The sequence below is a fragment of the Anopheles gambiae genome, chromosome 2, assembly GCF_943734735.2.
Source record: "Anopheles gambiae chromosome 2, idAnoGambNW_F1_1, whole genome shotgun sequence".
NCBI lineage: Eukaryota > Metazoa > Arthropoda > Insecta > Diptera > Culicidae > Anopheles > Anopheles gambiae.
The window spans coordinates 9,897,740-9,910,938 of NC_064601.1; the positions used below are offsets into that span (position 1 = coordinate 9,897,740).

At 51.5% G+C, this 13,199-nt stretch overlaps 1 protein-coding gene across 8 annotated transcripts; it reads right to left on the reverse strand.

Annotated features, from left to right (window-relative positions):
- Positions 1–334: 334 nt before the first annotated feature.
- LOC1281393 (ATP-binding cassette sub-family C member 4) lies at positions 335–12,972 on the reverse strand. 8 transcript variants are annotated; one of them, XM_061641018.1, is made up of 8 exons: positions 11,971–12,120; positions 11,804–11,878; positions 9,568–10,086; positions 4,914–5,081; positions 2,789–4,834; positions 2,565–2,723; positions 1,200–2,480; positions 335–1,128 (listed from the first exon to the last, which is right to left on the reverse strand). In XM_061641018.1, the coding sequence occupies exons 3-8, from the start codon at positions 9,750–9,752 to the stop codon at positions 852–854; spliced, it is 4,116 nt and encodes a 1,371-aa protein (XP_061497002.1). In that variant the 5' UTR covers positions 9,753–10,086; positions 11,804–11,878; positions 11,971–12,120; the 3' UTR covers positions 335–851. The 8 variants fall into 8 exon arrangements, with proteins under 8 accessions (XP_061497002.1, XP_061496999.1, XP_061496997.1 ...); XM_061641015.1 differs by lacking the exons at positions 11,804–11,878; positions 11,971–12,120 and adding an exon at positions 12,865–12,972; XM_061641013.1 differs by lacking the exons at positions 11,804–11,878; positions 11,971–12,120 and adding an exon at positions 12,781–12,948.
- Between the last annotated feature and the right edge of the window lie 227 nt (positions 12,973–13,199).

The window sequence follows — 13,199 nt, forward strand, 5'->3', positions numbered from 1 at the left end:
GCAGCCCCATTCGAAAGGGGAGCACACGAACACAACCATCACGCGACGGCGCACAGGCGTAGAAAGGCACACAGCAAACCGGTTCGCTCGATCACAGCTGCTACCTTCCGCCGCTGCACTGGTGCGTATGCGCTCCCGGTCGCTGTTAGGCGCGTTTTTACTGTACGCTGACAGTAGAAGAAGCGAGCGCTGCCGGCACACATGAAGCAAATTCAAATGGGCCGTTAGGCTCCTGTGTGCCGTCGATTGCATGCGGGAATTGGCTGCAAGGAACCGCGTCATTTAGCACCGGATTTTCTTTCAGTTACAGAACAATGCAATAAAACACACAAAATTGTAACATTTTTCAACTGTTTTATCGTTCCTATTACCACGCTACGGTAGAGTTATACAATTAAAACAACGGTATGCATATCTAATACATAACTCGTAAGGCATATAACTACGTTTGTTCGGCTTTTGTATCCTACACTTTCGTCTACCTAATAATATGGGTAACATTGTACGGGGCTTGGTTAAAAAAACAACCGGAAGCAAATGTAGCCGCCTTTTGGCACGCGTCCTTCCTTCCTGCGCCACTACATTCGATAATTGTACTCGCCATTTTCGACATTTCCGGTACGCTAAACGACACCTATCACACACTGGACACACGCACACACACGCACTGGTTGTAACGAAGGGTGGTGGTAGTGACAGCAGTCGGCAGTTGGTGTATCCTTACGCGCTCAAACGTCCGCCCGCGTACACGCATCGTACGCACGAGAGATTCACGTAGCACACGCACGCGCTTCACCCACTAATAAGGACACTTTTTAACTCCTATTCCTATACACACAGAATGCACAGAATTAGTCAGACGCCGCCAGCGGTTGCTGTTCGTGCTTGTGCAGTGCGATCTGCTGCAGCCGTTCCGATTCGGCCGGCCCGGTCGCGAGCACCATGTCGCGGAAGATGCTGATCGGCAGCTGCAGCAGCTCGTGCGGCGTACCGAGCTCGACGGCCTGGCCCGCATCCATCACTAGCACCCGGTCCGAGTCCATGATCGTGTTGAGCCGGTGGGCGATCGTCAGCACGGTACAGTCGGCAAACTTGTGCCGTATCGTTTCCTGTATTAACCGATCCGTGCTGCAACGATAAACGAAATGCACGGTTTTAATAGTCTGTTGTACACCCCTTTCACACACACACACACTTACTTTGGATCAACATTGGCGGTCGCTTCGTCCAGCACCAGGATGCGGTTGTTGCGCAGGATGGCACGCGCGAGACAGATCAGCTGCCGCTGGCCGACGCTAAAGTTGGAACCACCGGCCGCCACCGCCATCTGCAGCCCGGCCGGCGTGTTGGCCAGCTCCTTCAGCTCCACCTGCTCCAGCGCACCCCACAGCTCCGCGTCCGGGTAGTCCTCGAACGGGTCGAGATTGCGGCGCAGCGTGCCCGAAAACAGGACCGGATCCTGCGGTATGATCGACACCTTCGAGCGGAGCTGCTCGAGCGTGATGTCCGCCGTATCGATCCCGTCCAGCCGTATCTCGCCCTCGACCTGTGCCAGCCGGAACAGCGCCCCAATCAGGGACGATTTACCCGCCCCGGTGCGCCCCACGATGCCGACCTTTTCGCGCGGCCGTATCTCAAACGACAGATCGCGCAGTACGGCCTGCGCTCCCTCGAAGTACCGGTACGTGACGCTGCGGAACTCGATCCGACCCTCCGCGGGCCAGCCCGCGTTCAGTGCGCGCGGTCGCTCCGGCTGCCGCTCGGGTGCTAGATCCCGGTACTCCAGCAGCCGCTCGACCGACATCATAAAGTTAGCGACCTCGGCACTCTGCCGGATGCCCCACTGCATCATGCCGGTCAGCGCCATCGCTTGCGTGATCGCCAGCCCCACCCGATCGCCGAACGTGTCCTGCTCGACCAGCAGGAAGCTAAACACCACGATAAACACAAAGATCAGACAGAGCAGATCGAGCGCAAAGCCGAACGCCGTGCTGGCGGTGATGAACATGTAGAACGAGGCCGTGTGTATGTCCTGATGGGCGTCGAACTCGCGGATCAGCTCGCCCTGCGCACCGAACGCCCGTATCGTCGGCAGCCCGGCCAGCGACGCCGACAGGTGCGAGAAGACGGGCGAGCGCGTAATGCCCTCCAGCCGCTTGATGTTTTTCGACGTTTTCAGATAGATCCGGCGCACGAACCAGAACACGACGCCGAGCAGGGCTAGCGGTACGAGAAACAGTGGGTTGACGAGCACCGTCACGACCAGCGTACCGCACAGGCTGAGAATGATTTGCGACGCGTCGAGCATCGCTTTCGGCAGCAGCTCGTCCACCGAGCCCATGTCCTTGGAGAAGCGGTTCAGGATGCGACCGGACGGGTTCGTGTCGTAGAAGCGCATCGTGGTGGACACGCAGCCGGCAAACATGGCATCGTGCAGGTTTTGCGACGCCCGCACGGAGGTCTGATAGAAGCTGATCGATCTGAAAGAAAAGGGGTGGCAAGAGCGGCGATGTAGCATTGCTTTGGGTTCCCCTCGTCATATTCGTCCAAACAGTTCCCCTCACCTGGTGATGGCGATGAGAAAGATGCTGCCCACCAGCGCACCATGGATGGCCATGCAGGTTTCCGTGCTGAGCAGTGGCGGCAGCTCGTCGGTGGCCGCTTCCGGGCCGGCGGACAAGTTGTGTGCCGCTCGGAACAGTCGCTGCTCTTCCTGTGAAGTCCTGTGCCGATGAAATGTCCGTTAGTAATTAGTGAGCGCCGTTTCTCGTCGTTTCTGACCACTTACCAGAAGGCAACCCAATAGTCGGCTCCACTCGCCGCGAGCTGCGTCGCTAGAAACAGTGCCAACAGTCCGCACATTATCAGCCCGTTTGCCCCGCTGCCCAGATAGCTCAGCAGCAGCGAACCCTGCACCTTCCCCCGGGACGTCCCCTCCATGTTGCTCTGGACCGGTGCGTCGGCCGCCAGGTCACGCTCCTCCTCATCGCTTACATCGGCATGCACGGACGAACCACCCGAACGGGCGGAAGCACGCGAATCCCGCCGGCTTCGCCGATCGCCCCCTCCAACCGAACCATCCCCATCACCACCACCACCACCCTCCAGCTCGCTGCCCTCAACCTCCTTCCGTTCGACCAGCTCCACAAAGTCGATCCCACTCTGCACCAGATCGTGCGGCGTGCCCTGCGCCTGCACCCGGCCCTCGTTCAGCACCACCACCCAGTCCGCCTCCTTGAGGAAGTGCACCTGGTGCGTGACGAGGATGCGCGTCGCCCGCAGCGTCCCGAGCCGTCCCTGCGGCCCCAGACACAGATCGAACAGATGGCGCCCGACGTGCGCGTCCACCGCGCTGAGCGGATCGTCCAGCAGGTACACGTCCGCCCGCCGGTACACCGCCCGGGCCAAGCTGATGCGTGCCTTTTGCCCACCAGACAGGGCCGCCCCCCGCTCGCCAATCATCGTCCGGTCGCCGTCGGGCAGCTGCTCAAAGTCCGTCACCAGCGCACAGGCCCGCACGACCGCCTCGTAACGCTCCTTCTCCATCGGCTGGCCGAACAGAATGTTCTGCCGCACCGTGCCGGAAAACACCCACGGCTCCTGGCTGACGTACGCGAACCGGCCCTGCGCTACCACGCTGCCCGACTCCAGCGGCAGCTCGCGCAGGATCGCCTGCAGCAGGGACGATTTTCCCGAACCGACCGGCCCGATCACACCGATCAGCAGTCCCTTGCGGAAGTCAATGTTCAGGTTGGACAGCGTTACCGGTGGCAGTTCGTCCGGCGCTCCCTGCCCGTCCTGCTGTAGCTTGCCGTTCGCTTGCTTGGCACCCGCCTTGCGCGGAAAGTCTTCCTGCCGGCGGACGGCACCCCACCGCGCGGTAACACCCTTCAGCGAGACGGCAATCGTGGGCGGGAGCTGCGTTTCCGATTCGATCAGCCGCTGCTTCTCGGTCGCGTCGCCGTTCAGCCCGAACTCGGCCAGCAGGCGGGACTTGCCGTCCGGCAGCGCCTCCGTTTCGCGCTCCTCAAACTCGAGGAAGCGCTCCAGCCGGCGCATCGCCACCATCGCCTCCGCAATCTCCGCAATGCCGCGCACGAACATCGCCGACATCGTGTTCGCCAGGATGTGGAAGTACGTCGCGACCACGAAGACGCGGGCCGCCGTCAGCTCGTCCCCGAGCAGCGCCATCGCCATCATCGTGCAGAACAGCGCGGTCCGGGTGGTGAACAGCAGAAACGTCATGTACAGGCCGCGCACGTACGCACTTTTGCGCACGATCTTCAGCTCCATCTGGCGCGCGTGCCGGATCAGCTTCGCGAACGGTCGCTCCCAGGCGTACATCTTGATCACCTGGATGCCGGAGATGATTTCGTCCATCAGCCGGATGCGCTCGTCCGTCCGGAGCGCCGTCTGCAGCCGGAACCGGCTCGTCAGCTTGCCCGTGTACGATTGGATCGGCGTCACGATGAAGATCACGATCATGCCGATCAGCCCGGCGACGCCGATCTCGAGGTACAGCAGCACCCCGATGATGATGGCGAGCAGCGGTGCCGACCACATCGAGTGCAGAAAGACGGACACAATGTCGAACCGGTTCACGTCGTTCGACAGCAGGTTCACCACCTTCCCCGGCGCCGTATCGCCCAGGGCCGTGCGGGACAGCCGGAGCGCTTTGCGGTAGATCACGCTGCACACCGCAATCCGCACCTTCATACCGTTCTGGAAGCTGCCCAGCACGTACTGATTGATCGTGATCACGCTCAGCGCGTTCAGCAGCACGATCGCACCGGCGTACAGGAATGCGCTTTCGCGCGTTACCTCCGTGTCCTTCCTGCAATCGCGGGGGGAAAAAAGGGGAATCAATAACATGGTTTCCTTTCAGGGGAGGAAGAGAGAACATGCACACTCACCGGAAGTACATCAGCAGCCAGCCGAGAAAGATGGGTTGTGCCAGCCGGATCACGATATCGTTGATGATGGTGATGAACCCGAGCACACCGTACTCGCGCCAGAACGTCTTGAAAATCGCTTTCACCAGCGACGGTCGGCCAGGGCCGGCCTGCTGTTCGAACCATTTTCTACAAAGGAAAAAGTAAAAAATTGCAGACATTTAGGCGACAATTGAAAAATGATGGGTAAGGTATGCAATCAGCTCGACAGAACACTGCTACTAAGCTTTAGCGTGTAGAATTTCTTTATCAGCTATTTCTATGGAAACTCTTTGCAGTGGACGTTGTTCACGCAAGCGATGGCGACCACATTAATTGAGCTTTTCAATGCGGCATTTCATCTTCACACAATAACATCGTTTAAAGCGACCAACGATGCATAACCAACGTGTTCGAGTAACAGGAAGAAGGGTCATTGTGATGAGCAGTTTCCACAAACCCGGTCAACCGTAAATAATTGACGGCTGTCGGTTTCATTTTGATCAGGGAATCGGAAAGAGTTCAGATGATGCACGATTTCTTAAACCAGGGGTCGGCAAACTTTTCAACCAACGGGCCGAATTCAAGAAATTTATTAACCTTCGGGGCCAGTTTTCAGGCATAATTTTTACTATTTTCTGGCTACAGCGAATTCAAGCAAATCTGATTTCAATTTTTTTAGCCCTTTTATTGAATGTTTCTTTAATGACCAACCCGTTACTCTGTCATTTGTATACAGTGTTATGGTTGGTTTTGTAAAGCTTTTATCATTTAGCAATGAGTCCATCACCTATGGACACAAATACAAAACATTTTTTGTGGCTTTTTGCAAGCAAATAACATTAATTTAATTCATCATTGATTATTTATAAGCTATTCATTATTTAGTGGGCCGTACCACCAGACCGGGAGGATAGTAAGTCCTACGTATTGAATATTATTGAATTATTGAATAGTCCTACGTATTGGGGGCACGGTCCATTCGGGGTTTGATCCCATGACGGGCATGTTGTTCAGTGTAGTGATGTGCTCTCTGGAGCGCACGACTCCGATCAGACTCCATCTATTGGTAGTCCGATTCCGACTCCGGGAAAATAAAACAACTAGATCCTCCCGGGTCCGAGTCGCCCGGAGTCGTCCGGAGCATTCCGGAGTCGTCCAGAGTCGTCCGGAGTCGTCCGGTGTTGTTCGGAGTCGTTCCGAGTCGGAGTCGTTCCGATTCGGAGTCGTCCGGAGTCGTCCGGAGACGTCCGGACTCGTCGGAGTTGTCGGAGTCGTCGGAGTCGTCGGAGTGGTTCGGAGGTAATTTCTCATGGATTATTTCAACCAGAAACATAAATTCGCAGTAATTTGAAAAGAAAAATCCTTAAATCAATCCTAGGATAATCTTCACGAAAACAAAAACAAACTTAAAAGCCATACTTTTCTTCTTCTTTTTGTTCTTCTTCTTCTGAAGCCTGCTCACAATCTTATGTACAAACTGTGAACAGTCACTTAACTGTCATAATTTTTAATTTCTTCAGTATGATTTTCAACACGTCTGAATCTGGATTTAGTTTTTATAGCTCTTTGTGATGTGTTGAAAATCATGTGTTAACACTGAAATTACATGTTGACGTAAATAAACCATTTGACAGCTGTTGAAAAACATCTCGGAGGCGGTGAATAATATGTGAAGCCCTGTAAGCACGATGCAATTATGTTCTTACCATTCTTCCACTTTTGTTCTAAGAATATCCCAGTAAAACGATCACGTGGGCCGGACTTTGCCGAGCTCTGACTCAAACCATAAGCCGCAAATCTAGAATTTGCACAAGCAATAGAGGCAGAACAATACATGCCACACAACGTTGCAAAAGTCAAGCATGCCCAGCATTGTGAAATAGTTGTACCATTATTGTGCAATAACAGGGACGTGCGGGTGTGTACACCTTATCGCACACCGATGCGTAACACGATGACGAGCAGCCATGAAGTGACACGCAAATTATGACATCGTTTCCAGGCCGTGATTCCAGCCGGGACAGCCGAGCGATCCCACGGAGAACAAAAAGAAAAAGAAGACCGATCACCACCACTGTGCCAGCATCAAATGGGTAGTGGGCTAGGCCAGTGCCCCCGAGGAAGGGCAACGCAACAATGATGCGGCAGTTTTAAAACTCCACCACCAGCAACATGGCATCGAGTACGCTACTCATACAAAACACACACACACACGCGCGTACATCCCCTCCCCGTCCCATATTCAGTTGGGTGCACGATCGTGTGTAAGAAGAAACCGCAGAAACCGCAGCAGCAGCATCTTGCGGCGGAGGCTTTATCAAGGCGGAGAGGCACCGCACAAATAGTCAATATTGAAGCGCCAAACAAACCATCCCAGCCCTGGACGGGTTTGGGTCTCCCACACACACACACACACTTGTGCGCCAGTGGTTAGACACTGGCGGGAAGCAGCAGTAACTAGAAGTTTAAATTATTTGTTTAACCTGAGCCAACATTGGGGAAGGTGCGAGTAGGTTGAATGAGAACGGGGTAGGGTGGTAACGCAATTAAATTTAAGGTTCATTAGTTAACGTGCGCCCGGGGAAGAGAGGTGTGATTTGTTGCTCTGGGCCAGATTTTGTTTTGAACATTTGGATTGATCAGTTGTGTGAGAGTGGAACGCAAACAAGAACCGAGGAAACATGCACAGAAGTCTTGGTTCTTGTGTGAGCAGACGACATAAATTCAATCAATGAGTATCACCAATGTGGAGCCTCTTTTTGGTTGGAATAGGTCGTAGTGGATGATACGCTACAATTACTAGGCCCTGACCTAGGCCCATAGGAGATTGAATCAAAGCAAATGTTGCTAAATGAGCAAGTCACGACGCTCAAACATCCTTCTAATTGTTCTCTCAAACAAGAACAGAGATCCCATTAATAGCACAAAAGGAATAATTTCTTGGAAGTAATCAAACATCTGTTTTCGAATGCTTAGAATTAAAGCCTGTCATGACGTCACATATTGCACACTGTACTACTTGATCGATCAGATCTTCCAACAACCCGGGATGAGAGTAAATGAACACCAAAGCACATTTTCACATGTTCTACCAAATGATCTACACTCTATGTACTCTTTCTGTCATTCCAGTAGAAGTCTCCCCATACTCCATAAGTGTGATCAGCACACACATACATCGGAATAAAAACGGCTGCCTCGCTTATTAATCGATACCCCTTGCTTTTGCAAGCGTGTGGCCACGCGCTATACGCCACCAATACGCAACGACCTAAACAAACGAGTGACGACCAGGGAACGCATATCAATTTCGCAGACGAACCCATTGGACACCTTGGGGCCTCAGCGCTCTACTCTCCACTCTCCACATTTACACGTCCATCGAAACCATAAAGTGGTACGCGTGACGCCGGTCAATTACTTCTAATAAAGTTCAATTTGTATCATCATGCTATACCATGGCGCTCGACAAAACGAAAAGTGTAGCAAATGGGCCGACCTGGGTCCTGGGTTCGGAGGAATAAGGGGAAAGAGCAGTGGCGTAAGAGCTGAAGTTCCCCGTTTAATTTATGACGGTCGCGCGTCAACAACAATCCAGAATGGTGGGCAGGCGGGCTCTCTTCAGCATTATACTGATTCAATCTAATGATCTTCCAAACAAGATAACGTTGTGGGCAGATGTCGCTTGGTGCTATAAGCTATGCAAAACGGGTTGAAAATGGAGCATTTGCCTTCAGGTGCTTAACTATAATTACATTACATTAGGCATACTAAACAATGGAGCTGAGTGATCAAATCGATTCTTAACGAGATCCAAACTCATTTCCAACGACAAAGAGCGCTGTTAACTGACCGGGCGCTCACATGAGTACCAAATTTAGAAGAAAAAACCAATAAAACAACTCTATTCAACCAACGCGACCAATACTGCCAACTTCCACAAAACGCACATGGCGAGAATGAGCGTTGGTTGGTTAGAATACGATTGCCACAAACCATCACCATTCTGATGATTGAATGTTCAAGGGCTTGCATCTCTGTGTGATGTATAATCAGCATTCTCATCCCATCATCTACCGATCTTCACGTGCCTGCAATCGTAATGGAACCTGCTGACTCACGTTGGTTAACGTTAATGCGTCGGAAGCGCCGACCTCTCGCCGCTCGTCCACATCATGATCACCCATTGGCGATGTGTGTTGGTATGATCCTCTACACTCCTCTACACTGGAATTACGGCGGAAGATCGAGCAGGGCGATTGTATGGACATTGTGCCATGGACAGTTTGAGAGTTTGATTATTATTTTTGCACTCAGAAGTTTGCACAGGCCAAGAGCTATGGCAAGGTATGCCTAACAACAGTTCATCAGGCTAAAATACTGCAATCTGGAAAGACTCACTGCGGCTGAATTTGAATTGAACTGAAGCCAATATGACCAAGTTATATCTAACTGAATGAGTGGTTTTCATGATGCCATTTAGTGTATAGTTTTAAGGCGAATCTTAGATGATCATGAGCTACGATCATTCTTTAAATGTGATCAATTCTACAACTATAATCCCAAAATGAACCCTGACACATTAGATCATCTGGGGGGAAAACTAAATAGATACGAACACCAGAGTACTCACTTTTCCAACCGATCGCCGAGCACGTCGGACCGATCGACATCTAGCGGGCGAAACAGATCCTGCAGCTCCAGCACCTTGCTGTACCCTTTCCGGAACAGATCGATCGTCCACCAGAAGGTCAGCGCGGACAGGATGCTAGCATTTTGTCGCGGGTTCGGGGGCAGCTTTCTTGTGATCGCTTCCATCCTGGTATTGGCGGGCTTTTCACACTTTCACTTGTACTATTTTCTTCTTCTTCTTCTTCTTCTCTTTTTTGTTGGTTTGCACAAACGTTAAGAATTTTTCCGCGTAATTGAACGTTTTCCAAACAGCTTCATAGCACGGTCGGGCACGGTACACTGACTACGATCGTTTGGCACACACATTAACCGGTAAGAGCAGTCACACTAAAATTAAGCTCACACACACTCACGTACGAGACACACAACGATGGTAATAAAATACTACACCCAGCAATGATCACTGCGGCACTGATACCCGGGCGGCGCCTTGCTGCTTGGAGAGCGCCGTACTTTGGTGCTGCAATCGTAAAAATCAAAATGTGTATTAAATATAAAGCCCTATCACTGGGGATCCTAAAAATAAGTCACACGACATGGGGCGCCCCATCAACAGAGTTGATAGCAACATTATCGCGGGAAAATGCTGATACCATCCATATCGGGTGACAGGACGGTGGCACTATCTCAAGGGCAGCAGCCTCACCGAACGCTCCCAATACCGGAATGCAATTGAGCCAGGTGGTAGCGTGGCGTGTGATGTTTAAATCATTTCAAACTAAAAACAACGGCGTACGCGCCTCGTCTTGCGTCGGCTGGGAGCTCCCGTCTGCCTTATCGAAGGTGCTTCTTAGCTGCCTCGTAAACAATGCTGTTTAAGTGTGTATGTTCCGTTTAAGATATTGATGGCGGAGGTTTTGGAAGAAGCCAGCACATTCCTTTTCCGGTTTGGCGCGTAAACACCTCCGGTTGTCTTTGCATATGAGGAAAGGGCCATTAAAAACCACGTCACCCGGCGCTGCATACGGTCGGCCCGCGGGGCAAACTGCTGGATCATTATCAAACGTCATCTTTTAACCGTCTGTTTAAATCACCGTGCTGTGTCATTTTCGCTCTGCCTACTTTGCTGCCCGTCGCTTGATTGTACGCCGTACTGGTCGCCTCACTGCGCTCTCCACGTGAGCGTGAGCTTATCCACGGCCGAAGGACATTGCGTTGCATATTGCGAGATAAGCACCCTCGGCACGCGTATGAATGGCAATTACATTGTTTGCACTTGAATATTCAATCTTGTACAGTGAAACAGTGCAAAAATAAAGGTGGGAAGTGTTTTTGTTGCAAAAAACACACACACACACACAGTACTGTAAAGAGCGTCCCAAAACTGTCCTTCAACGGTTCCGGTGTTTTGCTCGCGTCAAAGGTTTCCCCGCGCTGATAAGATGTAAAAGTACACAGAACATTTCAAATAAAAAGAAAAAGCGACACTGCCAATGAATCAAATACATCCATTTGATGTAATTACTCTTTCCACAGATAGCTCTCTCTCGCCTACTGCCGATGGACACACACTGCTGGAGCGGCACACTGTGACTTTCCTCTGTGACCGGGCTATCACTATCGGGCCCCTATCACTGTGTCAACAAGCAGGCTCAACACGGTACACATGACGCAAATATTTGATCACTTCCCGAGACCCATTCTTCCTGTGCTCCGGCCAAAACATGACGTTGCACAAACGTGTTGCGTGTGCAGGGGTTTGTATGCATCGGTAGGTTGTAATTTATCCTCCCCTTCCCGTGTAACTACTGCACGTTACAGTTCATCAGGCTCCACCGTACCACCGTACCTGCTTATCTCGTTAGAAGGCTCTCGCGCCTACGTTTCTACCGCATGCTGACCGAAAAGGGGATGATTATTATGTGTGAGTGTCTATTTTTTCCCTCGCAGCACATTAGTACGAGCAAAGCAAAAAAACGTGTCGGGAAATTTAATACCATCGTGACGCGATAAGCAAATGATCAAATAATACAGCATCACTTGTCTCTTGCCGGGACCGGGACAGAGATGGAACCAGAGTGCTCACAGACGCTGATAAGTGTTCATGTAGGCTAGCAAAAAAAAGAGCGTGGTGTTCAGGCGGAACAACGTTTTCTCGGCAAACCCAATCGCCAGCATTTTACAAGGTCCGATAAGCAAAATCCGGTGAAGGGCATGGGAAAACTATCATTCCGTACCAGCGCCTCTTCCGTGGTATCGCTTGCTCAAGCATCGGAAGCATGAAGGGATGTGTGTTTCGTTGTTTTTGCCTTCTGAAACCAAAATAATAAAAAAAAAAATGATGAAAACGGATTCTGTAACTGACACATACACACACATCTAACTCTCTACAAACGATACTGACTTCTGTCGCCCTCTCTCTCTTTATCCCTGCTTCAACTGGTGAAACCGGGTGGGTTAAAAATAGTAGAACCATCGGCGGCCGCAAACTGAAAGTCACCCTTTGTCGTCACCCATCACGCCAGTTAATAACAATGCAAACAATAAAAAATTAGCACACACACAAAGACAGACCGAGGGACACAAATTACACAGTGTAATCTTTTGCACATTTCTTCCTTTTCGCCGTCGCATAATCACAGCCGGCCAGTGCGAATGCGAATGTAAACAAACAAATGCTATCTGTCAAAATAGTCCGGCCAGCTCTCTCGCACCGCACCGCCGCTGCTGGTTGGTAATGCTGATGTAATTGTTGCCCACCACTACTACTACTACTACGATTACCGACACACACACGCACGCACAAGCACATGGTTGCAGCAGATGCCAAAAGTGCAGCTGGTGCACTTTGGCAGGACGTGATCTGCAGCAACGCAAACACCTGTGGCGTGCAGAGGTTCTTCAACGCGTCCCCGACAAGAACTGCTGGCCGCACGCGGATGGAGTTGTATAATTCGTCTAGGCAGTGTCAAACAAAAATTGCGTGCGCATAACACACACACGCGCACGCACACGCACACACACAGCTACACATATTTTCGCACACGGCACGGTAAAACGAGCCGTGGTTGCGCGGGTGCGATGTACCGGGTGGGAAGCCGGTCGAAGATAATTCAACCCACCGCGTACTCATTGCTTCATGTCGCGAAATATCAGTGCAAAATAGAATAAAACGTTCCACAACACCACAACACCACAGCACACCACAACATACCACACAAAGCAAATCACGTCGCAACGGTGCGTGTATGTGCGGTGTTTCGCGCGCGCTACCCTCAAGTACCGTTAGCCACTGTACCGTGTGCGGGAGCGAGCGCGAGAAAAACGAGAGGAGACCCAGCCGGATGCGACCGCTCCGCGTCTTGGGAGAAACACGAATGAATGAATTGGGAAAGATTCGACGCTCGCGGCTGTGCCGTCGTTGTCCCGTTGAGAGTTTGGCACGAGACAGCCGGCACAGGGGTGTACAACCCGGTTACGATGGAAAAAAATAGGGAAAAATTGATTTTTCTCCAAAGTGAGTGAAAAATTTAGAAAAATAAAAAACGGGTTGTGAATGAGTCATCTGGATAGTTTTTTTTTTTACATTTTCTACTACACTACACTACTTCTATGAAGGGGTGATTTCATCTG